The sequence below is a fragment of the Galeopterus variegatus genome, unplaced genomic scaffold, assembly GCF_000696425.1.
Source record: "Galeopterus variegatus unplaced genomic scaffold, G_variegatus-3.0.2 Scaffold947, whole genome shotgun sequence".
NCBI classification, from domain to species: Eukaryota; Metazoa; Chordata; class Mammalia; order Dermoptera; family Cynocephalidae; genus Galeopterus; species Galeopterus variegatus.
In genome coordinates this window covers 370164-387730 of record NW_007727058.1, presented here as the reverse complement: position 1 = coordinate 387730, position 17567 = coordinate 370164, and the positions used below count along the sequence as shown (strand labels likewise).

The window sequence follows — 17567 nt, the reverse complement described above, 5'->3', positions numbered from 1 at the left end:
ATTCTAGAACTCATGGTTTGTTTATTCAGCACAGCAGTGGGCCTCTGCTCCAGTGTTGGGGGCTTACCGAGCTGTGACAGCAGCAAGATTCTCAAAAGAAGGCAGTATGGTCCCAGCAAGGCCCTGCCAAGCCACAAGGTGATGTTGCTGTCAGGAACCTCCCTGGAACAGTGGTCCTGGTGCCCAGCACTGAGCCTGTGAAAGTGCCTCCCAGGTCCAACTCTTGGCACTGCACCCAATGCCCAGCCTGGCCTCAATGGTGCCTCTTGTGCCTAGTTCTGAGCCTGTGACAGCACCACATACTTGGCCCATGACCACACCAGGTGTCTGTTTTGTGACAGACAGTGCTCAACCCAGGCTCCTTTGAAAAGCCTGTCTGATGCCCCCCTGGGAAGTATGGAAACTGAGGCACTAATATAAAGGCACTAATAACTAAGATGGGGATGACTAGTTTCTGTAGTATGTAATTGAGGCAGAATCAGAGTTTTCCTTTTTCCCTCAGGGCCTGTACTTTCAAGAGAACAGCTCTTGAGTAGAGAGAGGCCAGGTGTGTTTGGCCTGGGAAGGTAACTTCCTGAGAGGAAACAGATTGCAGGCTTGAGTCTTCATGAATCAGCAGAATGAATAACATCTTGGGACACCCTTCTGCCACTCCACTGAGGTCCTCTCCCCCAAGGATCCTGTGCTCCTCACACTGTCCATGAGGATGGCTCACTCCTGCTTCACCAGTTGCCAGTGTTGTCGAGGACGTGGGGTAATGCAGTAGTTCACACGCTGTTGGCATAGCCACTGTAGAAAACCATTTGGAATCATTTAGGAGAGCAGAAAGTGTGCCTACCCCACAACCTGTAGTTCGACTCCTGTGCCCTAGAAAGAGCACATATGCAGCAAGAGAGAGGCACAGGACTGTTCACCGCAGCACTGTTCAGAAGAGCCCCAGATGGAAACTACCCATCTGCCACTCAAGGCCGGACAGATGAATGAAACACTCACAGCAATGAGAATGGACCATCTATTGCTATACATAGCTGGTGAATCTCATAAACATATTCTGAGTGAAAGAAGCCAGAAACAAAAGGGTACATACTGTATGAAATTCAAAACCAGGCAAAACAAACTATTTTCAGGGATATATGGTAGAAAAACAAGGAAATGATTATTCCTACAGTCAGATTCCCTCAAGGAGAAAAGACAGAGAAAGGGGAAGGGAGAGAAGGAGAAGAGAGATACTCCAGAGAAGAGAAATCCTATCTATTCTCTGCCTTTGTGGAAAATAACACTTTGGGGGAAAGAATCAAAATAAAATAAATGAATAAAGATCAAGCATATCCATTTTTACAGCCAATGTGAATGCATAAAATTTTACTTTTAAAAGAAAAAGATTCTTATATTAGGTAGAAAAAAATCCGGGGGGAAAGAATCAAAATAAAATAAATGAATAAAGATCAAGCATATCCATTTTTACAGCCAACGTGAATGCATAAAATTTTACTTTTAAAAGAAAAAGATTCTTATATTAGGTAGAAAAAAATCCGCTCACATGCTACTTATTAGAGTCACACCTAAAACAAAGTGACATGAAGAAGTTGAAAGTAAAAAGATGGGCAAAAATATATTAAGTATACACAAGCAAAAATAGAAATGGCAATGTTAATCTCTAAAACTGATTCAAGACAAAAGCTTTAAACAGAAAAAGTTATTTCGTGTTGAAAAATGACACAGATTACAATAAATTTGTATCATAAAGTTCAATCTATCAATAAAATAACATCAGTTGGTCCCATGGTGTAATGGTTCACACTCTGGACTTAATGAAATAACATCAAACATACCAAGCAAAATCAATCAGCAACACACGAGAAATTGAGAAAACTCACTTGTAGTGGAAGAGTCTCTTCCAACTCACTCTGTCTTTGAGAGATGGAATATTTATAAAAATCAAACCCATTAGTCTAGTAAGAAAACCACCACAATAACTTCCCTAAACGTTGAACTAGTTTGGTCCACAATTTTTACCACAATGCAATGAAACAGGGACTTAATAACAAAAGAGTAAACAAAAGAAACCAAATAATTCGAAAATTAAAAAAATAAACTTTGTTATATTGTTTTGAGAAAATAAAAGAAACTCTATAAACTATTTAGAAAATACTAATAATTAGAGCAATGCATTTTTTTAAAACCTTATTGGGGGTGTCCAAAGCAAATTTATAACCTTAAAGGCATTTATTATTGAATAACAAAGGAGAAGTTCCCTCTCCTCCCCCAAACTATTCATCAGTAAATTAAATAACACCCTTCTAAATAACTCTTAGGTTAAATAAGAAATATAGTAATAAATTATATACAATATAGAAATGATGACAATGAGGCCAGTACATATCCAATCCTGTGAAATATGACCCCAGTCGGACTAAAGAAAAATTTATGGAATTAAGTGAAAATACTAGAAATTAAAGTCTAAAATAATGAACTAAACATACTACTCAAAAAGTTAGAAAAGGGACATTAAAATAAATCTCCCACAAGTAGAAGGCTGGAGTTACTAAAACTAAAAGAACTTTAATGAAATAAAAAGAAGTAGATTTGATCACTAAAACCAAAACTTAGTTTGTACCATTTAGGAGTTCTCAAGTCACAGAAATTTCCACTCAAACAGGCTTGCAGTTTCCATCTCTTCTCTCTGCCTTCAGTGGTGGCAGCTTCATCCTGAGTTGGTCTTGTTGAAAAACGACTGCCAACGGCCAACATCCTCCTGCTGCTTCATCCACATTCAGAAAGACAGTGTGTGTCTTTCCTGTAACCATGCCTTATGCTGACAGGGACAACCCAGGTCATTGCCCAACTGTGTTAGGTGGCTAGGGCACTGGAATATGCTAACTAGATCAAGCCAATGAGCCACCCCTCCAGGGAGCTGGGATAGTGATCGCTTCCCCATAAAGAACTTAGGCAGCATGGCGAGGTGTGGAACCCTGACCAGGAACTGGGGTAACATTAGGAAGGGGGAGATAGATACCATGGAGCTAACCAATAAAAGTCTGCCACATGGTTTTTTGAAAATACCTGTGAAATAGACAAAAATTTGGCAACTGTAATCTGCAATAATTAGGAAAAACGGAAAATACACATATAAATAATGTGAAAAACAGGAAAGGGAACATAGGTTCAAATTTTATACATCAGTTTGAAATTTGTAAATCTAGGCTAAATTAAGTGATTTTCTAGGAAAATGTACTAAAATTAACTCAAAAAGAGGTCGGAAACCTGACTATGCCAGTAACTATAAAAGAAAAATTTTTGTGATGAAATATGCTACTAACCCTGATTTGATCATCATACACTATGTACATGTATTGAAATATAACTCTGTAACCCATAAATATGTACATCAATTACGTATCAATTAAAATTTTTTTTTTATTTTTAAAAAGAAGTTTTTAAAGTAGTCAAGATTTGTCCCCTAAAAAGGCATCAGGCCCAGAGAGTTTTCTGGGCACAAACTACCACACCTAAGGCACAGATAATGCTGGTTATTATATAAACTGCTCCAGGGCATAGGAAAATACTAGAAAGACTTTCAACATGTTTTAAGAGGCTAGCGTAGCACTGACACCAAATTTGAACAAAGGATAGAACAAAAAGAAAAATAGTAGGTTAATTCCAACAGTGGGACAAAAATTCCAAACAAAATGTCAGCAAATCAAATTCACAGTATGTTACAGGATTTATCTAGATATATTATTGATCTAGGAATGTAATACAGCATGTAAATAAATAAGAAAAACCATAAAATCATTTTAATAGTTCACTACTTCATCACCAGGACTGAAAATAGTCCCCGGCACAGAGAAAACTCTGAAAAAATATCTGTGGAATGGATGAAAGAATGAAGTCAGAGGAGGCATATGTACTCCCACCATTATTTCTACTATTTCACTGGAGGTCTTAGGCCATGTGATAATAAAAAGAAATAACTGGTATGATTTTCAGAAAGGATGAGATGAATTCACCATTTTAGTTGATTTGATTACCCAAAAATAAGCCATGAGAATCAACTGAAAAAGTACTGAATTAATAAGACAGCTTTGCAAGATGGGCCAGGAATCAAGATCACTATTTTTTTTTTAAGTCCGTAAATAGCTTTATAACACCTAACATGTAGAATTAGAAAAAATGTAATGAAAAAAGATATTATTCACAACATAACCAAAATTTACAAAATATTTAGAAATAAACAATATTTTCCCAGACATCCATGAATAAAACTATAGAACTATTGAAAGGATACAGAAGAAGAGCTGAATAAAAGGAGCAGTGGTTAGAAACTCAACATTGTAGAAATGATAGTTCTCCCCAAATTAATCTGTGTATTTAATTCCAATTCAAATATCAATAATATTTCTAATGAAATTTGACAAATTGATTCTAGAGTTTCTATGGAAGACAACGGGCAATTTTTTTTTTTAAAGAAGAGGAGAGTTTTTCCTACCATTTAACAAAGCTGACTGAAACAGCACAGCACTAACTCAGGAACAGACAAACACATCAATGGGATAATAATAGAGGCTTGAAAAATACACTCAGGAATATATTAGGATTTCATTAGTATAAATGTGGAAATTCAAATCAGTGGGAAAAGGATGGATGCTACAAAAACTGGTGTCAATAAAATTGGCTCTCAAGTTGGAAATAGAGTTCGATCCCTAACACACACCATACATAAAAAAGAAATTCTCAATGAATTTTTTGCCATCAGGTGGGCATAAATTTAGAAGATCAATAATATATATATTTAGCAAAAGGGAGAAACATTGTAGCATACGGTAGGTGTGAATGTAAACTGGTTCATCTGGGCAGGACAGGAGGTGAATTTGATAGTATTCTTCCAAAATTATTAAATTTGTGTTTCCAGAAGTTGAAAATAAACAAACAAACAAATAAATAAATAAAATTTGTGTTTCCTTTGACTGCCCTCCCCTCAGTCCCACTCCTGGAAAGACAGCTGCAGAAATGCTGCAGAATGTGCCCCACCCCCCGCATGCAGAAATGTGTTCACAACAGCACTGCCTCAAAGCTCACGAGCCAGAAACAACCTAAAAACCTGTGCTAGCTAAACCACATATGTCACATCCGCACAGAACACATGCAGTTATGTAAAAGTACGAACAGCTCTAGGAACTGACATAGAAAGTTTCTCAAGTTATGCCTTTTTGAAATGTGGGTTACTAATAATACATATTATTACATAATACATAAGATCCCATTTAGTTAAAATCATAAAGGTGGGTTTTTAAAAAGATAATAATAATGATTACTTCTAGGGAGAGGAGCAGCACTGGTGGTGGGGGTAGATGAGACACGTATTTCTGAATTTTTTTAGTAAATCAAAACAAGAATGTATTCAGATATTGCTTGTAATCTTCTCTTTGTTTTTTTAAAGAAAAAAATGTAGAAGGAAATACACCAGAATGAGAAGATTGGATATCTCTGTGTGGTGGGACTGCAGGGGATGTTTCCTTTCTTTAGGCTTACTGTTTTAGCCTTTACTCTTTCCGAATTTTCTACAACGAACAAGTAATACTTTTGTAATCAGCTTTAAAAAAAAACAAAAACAAGAAAGAAAGGTGGCTTTGCAGTGCTGTCTGTGAGTTGTTCCTACTGTCAGCCTATCAGGCGTGTTTCAACAGCTCTTTTACAGCATGCACACTTTACAAACGAGAAAACTAAGGCCACCATCCAGGCCCTTTCCCTATGTCCCAGCACTAGTGGTACAACAAAAACCATCAGTCCCTACTCAGGAAGGTCTCCTGGCAGAATTAATCATGGGAGGCTCTTCTCTCCCTACCCCCGACTCTTAACCCCCAGGGCCACCCCAGAGAACAGAAAAGAGAAAAGAGCCAGTTCATGTTTATACAACTTTAATCCCTGCTATCCTGGTCCCATATTCTTCAACCCTTTTAGGCCACACTTCCCTTCTCCTGGTCACCCAAGGCCTAGTCATCCACCACACTCCTCTCCGCTGACATGCCAAAGCAGGACCCAGTCTCCCAGGGGCCACTCTTTCCCTACACTGACTCTTGTTGAATATGGACACACGACCTTGGTCAAACCTCCCTCAAGCCCCATTCAGCATAGGCAAGGCAGGAAGAGGAAGGGGTGAGGTGGTTATGGGCCCATCTGGGGCTGCAGCAGCCAGAACAGAAATAGGAGCCAGGTGGAAGTGTGGAGACCTGAAAGAGACCCATTGCTCATTTGCTTCTTGATCCATTTGGTATACCTGGTGACACGGGTATACACTCCTGGATTCTGTGCTTTGGCGCAGGCCTTTTCCCAGGACAACACCCCAGCCAGAATCCATCTGCCCTCGACTTCACAAGCCAGTGGCCCCCCAGAATCTCCCTGGACAAAGAGAGAGGGAGTGATGAAGGCTCTGGGCCCCAGGGGACCCAAAATGCCCACCCTCTGAGATCTGCTTGGAAGGTTCTTTCACTCCTCGAGGATCTCACTACCTGGGGTCCTCCTTTGGCTCCTCAGTTGGAGACCCTGCCCCAGAATGGCAGCCAAAATCAAAGCCACAAGGGAAGGAAGGTGGAAGCAGAGCACTGCTTGGTGATGGTAACAAAGAGGGAGGCCAAGCAAACCCCTCCCCAGGGAACTGGCCCCCACCCAGAAGTCATTCCCAATAGGAGATCTGCCAGAACCTCCTGGAAACTCACATAGCACAAGTTTTCTCCATAATTGGTGGCACAGATCATGCCCCCCAGGACAAGGGGGACAGCACGGGTGAAGAGGGAATTCCTGTGGTAAATCCGGTCACATCTCTTGTTGTCCATGATGAACACCTCAGCCTCTCGCAGCTCTGGGGTCAGCGTGGAGTCTGCTGTGGAGGAGCCCAGTGGAATGAACACTGACTCCTCACTGCACTCAGCCTTGATCCCTGCCCAGTGTCTGTGTCACCTCTGTCCCTGAGACTCAGCCAAGCCATGCCCTTTCACACTTCCACGCCCTCCTTCACCTGGTACCAAGCCCCCACCCCCACGGTGCAGACCTTGTCTGGCAAGTCCCTCACCCTCTAAAGCTCTGATTGGGGATCCCCTTCTCTGAGAAACTTTTGCTTCTGAACCAAGTAGGCCATGATCCAAGTTCCAATGCAGCCCCTTTTAAGTGGGACCCTAACCATGTGCTGCTTTTCTCCAGACTCTGAACGTTGTATTGGCTGTTCCTTCTGCCATCTGATTAGTACTCACTCCTCCTTCAGGCATCTCAGGCAGTCCCTCTGCCTAGAGCTCAGCCCTGAGCCCTCCCAGCTTGATCTCAACATCACCTCACAAAGTTTTTGCCTCTTTCCCTGTCAGCCTGCAAACCCACCTACATTTTGTTGTGACTTCCTTCCAGTCAGGGCATGAATTTCAAATGCCAGGGGCTCAGCATGTAGCCGATGCTCAAAGTTTCTCAAATGATTGAATGAGTGAGTGAGTGAATTTATGAATCCCAACTCTGAACTTCTGTAAGAGAGAGATGATCATGCCCAGCCCAGGCACTGCTTAAGCATGAATGAGGTGCCCACATAAACTGTGACAATGGTCACCACATGAGGAGTGGTCCTAACACATTCAAAGAACCATGGACCAGAGGTGACAGCCACAAGTTTCCCATGAGGCACCATGATGAGGGTCCAGAACGAAAGACCCAGGAAGAAAGAAGTGCATTTTCTGTGGTCCCACGGCCCACCTCCCCACACTGCCCCCACCCCCTCACCCCCCGGCCCTTCCCACTTACCTGAGAAGCGCTGTTTAACCTGGCTCCAGCCAGTCACCCAGCACTGAGTTCCAACCTTCAGGTTGAAGTTGGGCTCTGGGAGGCAGATAGGCTGTATGTACTTGTTGAAGGCAACGGGAGTGTGCAGACGGAGGAGGGCAAGATCACCCATGATGAAGGTCCGGCCCCAGTACTTGGGGTGCATAATGATGTCCCTCACAGGGATCCAGCGGGCTCTGGTGAGGTTCACGGGCTGCAGCTTGTGGGTGCCAAGCATCACCGAGTACTCTTTAGTGCTGCAGGAGATACAGAGCCACTTGGTAGATACCAGGTACCCAAGCAAGAATATGCTCCTTCCCCCAGGACCCTCTCCCTTAGCAGAAGTCTGGCCTGATTTGCTCTGTTCACCCCCTCTTGTCTAATCTAGACTGGTGCCCCTTGGGGTCAGAGATTTGACTGCCTTCTCATTCATTGTTCAAGTTGATCCAAGGCCTGGTCTATGTTTTGTGTGTGCAGATGTATAGATGTCAGTGTACATGTATGTTTCCATGTCTCAGGGTTGGCGAGGTGTTCTGGGTTTTCCTGTTGTCCAGATTAGGATACAGTCTTTGTTGCCTGAGGCTCCTACCCGGGCTCAGTCCCTGGCACCATGCAAGATCCTGAGCATTATTCTTCCCATTTCTGGATGCCTGTTCCTGCTCCCCCCACCACCCCCCTCCTCTCACATTGTTTCACAGAGGAAATAAGGAAACTGGACGGGGTCTACTGTAGCTCTGGGTCTCCAAGCCCTGGACACATGGGCCACACTCACCCTTGGATGCAATGGGCAGCAGTCACCACCCAGCTGTGGTCAATGAGGGCCCCTCCACACACGTGCTCGTTTTCCATCCGGAGGCTCACCTCCCAGGGCCAATGGCGCATCACAACCAAATCTTCTGACCACCAGGGCTCGCCACAAACTTCAGGAATAAGTGTGCCAGGGAGACATAGTGACCACATGGAGGAAGATGAGAATGACTGACACCAAGACTCCCTCCCAGGCCAGTTTGCACAAGCTGTAAATTCAGAGGTTTGTTCCCATTTCAGAGGGGGAGACTGAGGGTGAGAGAAGAGCAGTGGCCTGCCCAAAGGCATTCAGCTAGACAGAAAATGACAGTGACGGAGATAAAAGGCATAAAGATAGAGACATAGAGACATCACAGCAGGAGAGAGAGATACTGAGATTCATAGGGAGCAATAAGCATGGAACCTCAAAATGAGAGAGAAGCAGAGGAGTCCCAAAACCATAAATGCATTTTCTTGCATCTGGGCTAAGTTCCTAGGCCATACTCCTGAAAAGCTATAATGCTTGCTGCATCTCTTAGATGCAAAAGGCCTCTATCCCCACCCCACACTACTCAGAGAAAAGAAAAGCTCCTGAATTCTACGTCAGAAGCCTTTACACTGACCAGCATCGAGCCCACAAAGGCCCGGCATTCACAGCATGCACACTCTTCTTAATTTGCACGTAGTTCCACCAATCAAATTGTACGACTCTATAAATGTATGAATGAACACAGATGCAGAAATTCTAAATAAAATGTTAGCCTGACATGCTATTTTTAAAAAACAATGCACCATGATTACATAAGGATTATCCCAGCAGTATAAGGGTGGTCCCACATTAGAAGACCTCTCTGTCTCCACACAAATAGTTCTAACAATCTAAAGACAGAAAGATCATGTGCTTTTCTCAATAGACACAGAATAAAGCATTTGAAAAACTCAACACATACTTATGACTTAAAAAAATAAAAACAACTCTTACTTAACAAACTAGAAATAGAAAGGAAAGTTATACGCCACAAACTTGATAGTAAACATCACATAACATTAAAGAACAGGCAAAAAAGAATCTATACCATCAGAGGTCAGGAATAAGGATACTTTGTGGGAACAAGGCAGAGGAAATAAACTGAGAGCACAAGGAATCTTCTGGGTGCTGATATTGCTCTACTTTTTAACCTGGGTGATCAGTAACAAGGTGTGTTCATTGTCTGATAATTCCTTGAACCGGACACTTATAATTTGAGAACATTTTCATGCATGTAACACTACATTAAAATAACTTACTTATAAAGTCAATAATATTTCTCTATCCCAGCAAAACCCACTAGAAAATATACATTCTCAAATGAATGAATGAGTGAGTGAGTGAATTTATGAATCTCCAACTCTGAACTTCTGTAAGAGACAGATGATCATGCCCAGCCCAGGCACTGCTAAGCATGAATGAGATAAATAAGATACATTTTTCAGTAGCAAAAAATTATAAAATACACAGGAATTAATTTATCTAACACCTCACAAGATTTCTGTGGTAATAAGTTCAGAACTCTGATAAAGGACACAGAAAATGATCAGTATATGGGCCGGCCACCGCCTCTGCTTGGTTCATTGGAACACTTATTCTATTTTATAGTATGAAGTGTTTCCCGACTGTAGAATCACAATAAAGCCAAATGAGGTTTAAATTAAATTTGCTGTAGGGCCGGCCCAGTGGCTCACTCGGGAGAGTGCGGTGCTGATGGCACCAAGGCCCCGGGTTCGGATCCCATATAGGGATGACCGGTTCGCTCACTGGCTGAGTGTGGTGCTGACAACACCAAGTCAAGGGTTAAGATCCCCTTACCGGTCATCTTTTAAAAAAAAAGAAAGAAAATGATCAGTATAAATGGAGAGACATTACTTGATCTTAAATAGAATGACTAAATATGTTAGAAGTAATTTTCCCCAAAATTAATCTGTAAATTTATTTCCTGATTTAGAATTTTTAAGAAACTTGATAAACTTACTCTAAAATACAAATAGGAAAACAAAGGTCCACAAATAGCTCAGTCTTTGAAAAAGAATAGCAAAGAAGGATCGCTTGTCCTAGCAGATATTAAGACATGTGAAAACCATGGTAACAAAAACAGTGTGATATTGACACAAGGACCAATGGGCTGGCTGGTTAGCTCAGCTGGTTAGAGTGTGGTGCTGATAACAAAAAGGTCCAGGGTTCAATCCCTGTACCGGTCAGCAGCCAAAAAAAAAAAAAAAAAAAAAAAAAAGGACCAATGGGAAAGAATAGAGAGCTTGAGATTATTACATCAAAATAAAGGAGGCACCACAATCTGTGGGTAAAGGAAGGACTGTTGAGTAAATGGTGGTGGGAAACTGTCTCGCTATAAAAGAAATAAGAAAAACAAAGCTGGATTCTTTGAAGACCTAAAGGTAGAAGGTAAAACTGTAAAGTTAATAAACCATGTGATATGGGTGAAAAAGGACTCCTTTAATAAAACCTCAAAACACAAGCCATAAATCATAAAACTGGTTAATTTGATTAAATCAAAATCAAGGAGCTGTGACCCCAGGAACAAAGTTAAAAGACAGAGCACTGATTGGGGGGCAATATTTGTAATATCTGAAATCAATACAAAACGTTTATTAGGAATATACAAGGAACTCTAGGAAATCCATAATTAAAAAGAATAATAGACAATATGCAAAGGATAAGGACAAACTATTTGCTGCATTAAAAGAAGAAACTCAAGAAACCAACAGCATATTGAGACATGCTTAAACTCTTTAGTAATGAGGAAAATGCAAATTAAATCAAGAAGTCATTTTTTATCTGTTAGATTGGCAAGAAACGTAAAAGCTGGATCATGCCAAGGGTTGGTAGGTCTGCAGCATTATATACATCTTCATGCACTGCTGGTAGGAGTTTGGAGAACTGACCAAATCACAATATGGATAGTACATAAAGGCATGGTATCGATGTAAACTTCTGAAGTTGATAAATAGTATACTGTGGTTATGTAAGAGAATATTCTCAGAAAATACATACCAAAGTATTTAGCAATAAAGAGCCATGCTGGGGCTGGCCCGGTGGCGCACTGCTACAGTGCGCCGCTTGGGAAGCACGGTGGCGTTCCCGCCGAGGGTTCGGATCCCACATACAGACCGGCCGCTCACTGGCTGAGCGAGGTGCGGGCGGATCCCACATACAGACCGGCCGCTCACTGGCTGAGCGAGGTGCAGGCGCAACACTGAGGGTTGCGATCCCGTTGCCGGTCCCGGTCCGGTACGGGCGCGACACTGAGGGTTGCGATCCATTGCCGGTCACGAAAAAGCGCAACACTGAGGGTTGCGATCCCGTTGCCGGTCCCGGTCCGGTACGGGCGCGACACTGAGGGTTGCGATCCATTGCCGGTCACGAAAAAGCGCAACACTGAGGGTTGCGATCCCGTTGCCGGTCCCGGTCCGGTACGGGCGCGACACTGAGGGTTGCGATCCATTGCCGGTCACGAAAAAAGACAAAAAAAAAGGGAAAAAAAAAAAAAAAAAAAAGAGCCATGCTGTATGTTTCCCTCAACTGATTCTGAAAAAAATTGTGTTTGTCTGTTCCTCATAATACAGGTACTTTTGCACTGTTTTGTAAGTTTAAAATTATTTCCAAATAGAAAAATTTTATTTATGGGGCTGAATTAAAAGAAGAGGAAACAGATCTAATATATATATATATATAATTTATGTAAATTTAAAATACATGCACACACAACAGCAAGATGAATTTTTACAAACACACACACACAGAGAAAGATCCACACTGAACACATAAGGCTGGGGGTGTGGGGAAGGGGAGAAAGTAAGAGCAGGAATAACTAATTAATCAATCCACCAAACAACTAGTAATGAGTCGGGGTGGAGTCCTAGCAGGACCTGTGACAGTGGAAGCCCATGAACCGAAGAACAGGAACAACCCAACACCCCACCCCTGAGGTCTAAGGGAAAAGACAGGAAACCCCAGAAGAGCTGGGCTCTGCAGACACTGTCACAGGGCCCAGGAGGCTCCATCTGCAACTGAACAATTTAGAACCCAAAAAGTTTCTGGGTGAAAAGGATCTGCATCTGTTTCCTGAGATGTCCCCGATGCAGTCTGGCCTGAATTCAAAGAGGGTCTGCATTCCCATGGGAGGCCTGGATACTCTTTCCTCTGGACTGTTAGGTGTGTATGTCCCGGCAGCTTCAAGCAGTTCTTTAGAAAGCAGGCCCTTTAGACTAAATCCCTACTTCCTACAGACCCAGAAACATTATCTGTGTGACCCTCTTCAGAACATACCCTCCCAAAAGCTGAAACTTTTCCTGCAGCAGGGGCTGATCCTACCTACCTGGTTTGGTTTTGTCCTCTTTGTAACCTGGAGGAGAAAAGGGAGACAGAGATGAAGCAAGAGCTTGTGACAAGATGACAGTGAAGAGATGTACTTTTCATTAATTCATTCTGTCATTTGCCAAATATTTCCTAATTTCCCTCTCTGTTCCCAGCCTGGAGCCAGAGGCCGGGGAGACAGAGGGATATCAGACAGAGCTTGCCCTCGACAAACACACTGTCCAGCAGAGGAGACAGAAGTAAGTACACTATCACCTGCATGAGATCAGTGCAGGGACAGGCCACAGATGTCAGGTGAGCCCAGAAGAAGTGGGGAACAGAAGAGATTTCTGGGAGGAGGGATTATTGTGCCAGGTCTTAAATACGAGAAGGTAAAACAAAAATGAAAAGTGACAATGACATTACTTGCAGAAAAAATTATCATGGTGTATGCCAGAGACTCCAGAGGACAAAGGGCAAGGTGTGCAATGGCAAGAGATAATGCCAGGGGAGGAGAGTCAGGGGTCTACCGTGAAGGGCCTTGTAAACCAGGCCAAGAAGCTGGGGTGAGACCCTCTGGAGAAGGAAGGCCAACAGAGGTGTGACAGGGTCAGCCTTGAATTGTGACGGCAACACAGAGAATAGACAGGAAGGCGATAAGACTGAGGGCAGTGAGATCCCACCAAAGGCTCTGCAGAATCAAGGCAAGAAACGGGGAGGTCTGAATGAGGATGTGGTTATGAGAAAGAACAACATGATAAACTGGATAGGAGACTTAGGAACATGGTTAATCTAGGATGACACCCCAGTTTCTGGTTTTGGAGAAGAGTGGCTGTCATCTCCTGAGTTAGAGAATGAAGTAAGAGAAGCTAGTTTGTAGGAAATGGAGGGCCTCGGTTTTGGACCTCATAGAGTTAAGATGTTTCTCTGTCTTTCAGGTGGAGATGTCCAACAGGCTCCTGCGCCTCCAGACACGTTGTTTTATGAGTCACCAACATGTGAATGGCAGCCCAGTGCCTTAGGCAAGTGAGTTCACCAGGGAGCAGTGAGGCGGGAAGGAGCAGGGAACCGCACAGCACCTTAGGGAACACCAGTACATCAGGGATGAACAGAGAACTGGCGGCCTGGGACGGACAGAGGAGAGAGTTACCCCTGAGGGAGAGGAGAATCAGCAGGCCACAGAAAATGAAAAAGAAGGAAGGAGTCAGGGACAATAAGGGCAGGGACATGCCAGGAATGGGCTGCAGGGTAGGTGGGAAATGAGGAAGCCCTGGAAGGAAGCGTGAAGAGAAAAGCATTATGTTGAGCAGCCTGGCAGTGAACGGGAAAGAGACAGGGGAAGAAACACAGCAAAGAGAAAGGGAGAGGACGGTGGAGGGAGCATGGCAGAGGGGGGCCCACACTCCAGGGCATGGGTGAGCAGGCTGGCCCTGCACAGGACGCACGTCTCTTTGGTCCCTGAGTAAGGGGCGAGGATGGTGTCGGCATTCGGGTTTGGAGGGACCCCTCGGGTTGGAAAGAGTGAGGAAGCCAGCGCTGGAGGGTCTGTGTTTTCTGGGTGAACGCAGCCGCTGCAAGTGAGGCGGCTGGGGTGGCAGAGGATCGGGAAGAGGGTGAATTTTAAACGACTGCTTTAAGTGGGTGGAGACCAGGAATTTGCCCGAGTGGGGACTCCGTGGGGCCCAGCTCCCTGGGCGGAGGGGTGGAGTGAGGATGCTGTGGAGAGAGTGCGCGGGGCGTCAGTCGCAGAGAGGGCAGGAGTGGACGACCCCTGGCGAGGTCCTGGGAGGGGGTAGTAGGGAGAGGTGGCCGTGGGGTGGGTGTGAGCCACAAAAGTCCAGGACAGCCGAATAGATCAACGCGTCCCGGGGCCAGTCCCCGTCTCCTGAAGGCGGAGCAGGCCTGCGGGGCGGGGGTCAGGGGGTGGAGGAGGAGGAAGGGGGACGGCTGAGGAGGCGCCCGCCTCACCAGAGCTCAACGGTGTCAGCGGCAGCGGCAGCAGCAGGAGGACGAGGCAGCTCAGGACCGACGGCCTCGAAGCTCTGGGCCCAGAGCCGAGGCTGGACAGAGGGGTGGCCATGAGGCCAGGCAGGTGCCACTTGGCGGCTGCTGAGACGGTTCCCATGAGCCCGTGCGCGGCGCCCCTACGCGTGTCGCCCCCACGGCAAGGGACGGCGTCTCGGACGCGTGACCGCACTCCAGCACGTGACTGCGCAGGGGAATCCTGAACGCCCCCCCCCCCCCAACACAAGTACTGGCGCATTTCCTACATCTCCACGTCTGGCCTGTCCCTTGAAGATGACCTCAGAGCCCTAAGTCTGTGATTGCTCCCAGGTTGGCGGCCCCGTGAAAGCACCCCCAAGTGCCCTAGGTTTGTGACTGCCCCCAGAACCTGGTGGTGATGGTGCGCCCAGATCCCTGGACAACTAGGGGAACCTGGTTGCCCAGCTTCTGACTACACTCTTGGTTCCCTAGGCCTGGTGCACTGGAGAGTTTCCCCATTACTGTTCTGAGAATCCAAAAAGATGTGGATAGTACAAGAAGGGAAAAAAACACTAAGGCTAGGGAATTGAGGAAGATGTCTTTGAGATAGTGATATTTGAGTTGGAGCTAAGACCTCAGAAAGGACACCTCAGAAAGGAAAGACATTCGTCTGCTTTCACAGACCACCAATAAGATCCTTGTAACTAAAAGGGATGGTGACCTGTGCTAGGCCTTGGGTTTTGACAGGGCTTTTTTGCAAAAGGATACTGTCTTTGAATCTGCTGGGCATGGCAGAGACTGGGAGATGACCGCCAAGATTCCTGTTTCCCTTGTCTAGTGTGGGGTATCCAGCTGGACTCAGGACCACATTCTCCATCCTAAGCTGGCCCACATGAGTAGAAGTGATGTGTGTCACTTCCATGCCAAGGCGGTCAAAAGTAGGCTGCCTTTTCTACTCCTGATAATGCGGCACATCGGTTCCCAAAGTGAGGTCGCTGTACCAGCAGCATCAGCATCACCTGAGAACTTGTTAGAAATGTCCATTCTCAGGCCCCACCCGAGACCCACAGGATTGAAAACTCCAGGGGCTGAACCTGTAATCTGTATTTTAACAAGCCCTCAGGAATTCTGGTGCAGGGAAAACGCGAGCCATAGAGTTAAGAGCAGAGCTGTAAGATGGAGAAAGCATCATGCTGATGAAGAACACCTGAGTGGGATGTGCTAGAAAAAAGCAGTTACATTTATTTTGTTAATCTATGACTATTTAGTGGTTCCTTAAAGCAGCTGGTGCTGTGTTCATTAAGAGACTGGGTTTGACATTAGCTCTCAGTCTCTCAGCCCCAGGCTTCCTCAGGCAACAGATGGGAATGACACAGACTGCCCACTGAAGCCCACACATCTATGCCCCCATATCTAGGGTTTAAACATTGACCCCTGGAAGGGAGAAGAGCAGGAGGTTGGGAGGGGGGTGATGGGCAGTTAGAGAGACCCTGGGACATCAGGCTCTGTAATGAGGGAAAAGAACCTGTGTATAATAGCGTGAATCTCATCCTTCTCCTTATGGGAACACAGGTCTTTGGTAACAAAGTGAGGGTGAGCAGCAAGGAGAAGTAGTGGAAGAGGAGGAATATTTCTCATGTCCCAGCTTCACTCTTGCTCCCAGTTCCACTCCCTCTTGATCCCCTCTCCATTGCTGCAGGGGCTGTTAAGCAACTATAAAGCTTATTGCAGACACCCTAATGACTGTAACAGGTGCACAGAGAGCAGCGCCCACTGGCGAAAACCATTCCTACCACTCCCTTCTGAGCAGGCAGGGCCTCACCTCTCCTAGGGTTCACACAAATAGCTTTCTTAGCTAAATGGAAAACTAGTTCTCTACATGGCAAGTTATTTGCAACTGCACACTCAGGTGAGCAGAGCTTCAGAACAAACAGGCAAGTCTCCAAACATTTATTCAGTTGACGTCTGAAATCTCCACATTCTATAACTGCCTCAACATAACTTGGAGTGTCTGTGGACGTGGACACTAGGGCACTGAGGAAAGGGGTGCCAGGACTGGGTTGCCCAAGGAAGGCTTGTGTGGCAGAGGCTGTCCACTCAGACATGGATCCACAATGGGGTTCGGGGGAACCTCTCCCAGCCCCGGTCCACTGAGCCAGATGAGGAAGTTCTGGGCCTCGCACCTCTGCAGGGACCTGGTAATGCCTCCTTCACTCTCTCTGAGCCATCACCAAGCTGACTAGTTTCACAAAGTCTCAGGTGAGAGCCCTGAAACCTGAAGCAGGTCCAACGCTTGTTTCACCGCTGATGATGTCTCTTCTTTGGCTGATGTTCTCCAAGATGTCAATGAATCATGATGCCCCACCAGGCAGGTGGGCTGTCTCTCTAGTTGGGATCGGTTCATGCCCTCCTTCCTGCCAGGCAGAGCACAGCCCACTTGTAGGAGTGGCCAAGGCAGATGACCAGAGCACCAGGCTGGGACATTTTCCAGGCCCCAGTGTCCCCGCCAGGCTTTGTTGTGTGGATCTCTTCGGGGTCAATGGATCCCAACCGGAATTTGAGGAAAGGGCATTGGAAGGAATGGGAGGTCAACGGAGAGGCATAGTGGGAGACTCAGAAACAGGAGGGGGTGTGGGCTGGGGTGATCACGGGG

General features: G+C 45.2%; 1 protein-coding gene across 1 annotated transcript; it reads right to left on the bottom strand.

Moving 5' to 3' along the window:
- Positions 1–5926: 5926 nt before the first annotated feature.
- Positions 5927–15056, bottom strand: PRSS45 (protease, serine, 45). The gene is made up of 6 exons (XM_008573657.1): positions 14900–15056; positions 12954–12980; positions 8570–8717; positions 7780–8054; positions 6717–6880; positions 5927–6399 (listed from the first exon to the last, which is right to left on the bottom strand). The coding sequence occupies exons 1-6, from the start codon at positions 15054–15056 to the stop codon at positions 6166–6168; spliced, it is 1005 nt and encodes a 334-aa protein (XP_008571879.1). The 3' UTR covers positions 5927–6165.
- Positions 15057–17567: the final 2511 nt, after the last annotated feature.

Excerpts from the sequence above, each read along its gene's own strand:
- PRSS45 (XM_008573657.1), bottom strand. The coding sequence starts at position 15,056 with ATGGGAACCGTCTCAGCAGCCGCCAAGTGGCACCTGCCTGGCCTCATG. Across the intron at positions 8,718-12,953 it reads AGAGGACAAAACCAAACCAG|TTTGTGGCGAGCCCTGGTGG; the intron begins GTAGGTAGGATC and ends TTATTCCTGAAG. Across the intron at positions 6,881-7,779 it reads GGTTAAACAGCGCTTCTCAG|CAGACTCCACGCTGACCCCA; the intron begins GTAAGTGGGAAG and ends GCTCCTCCACAG.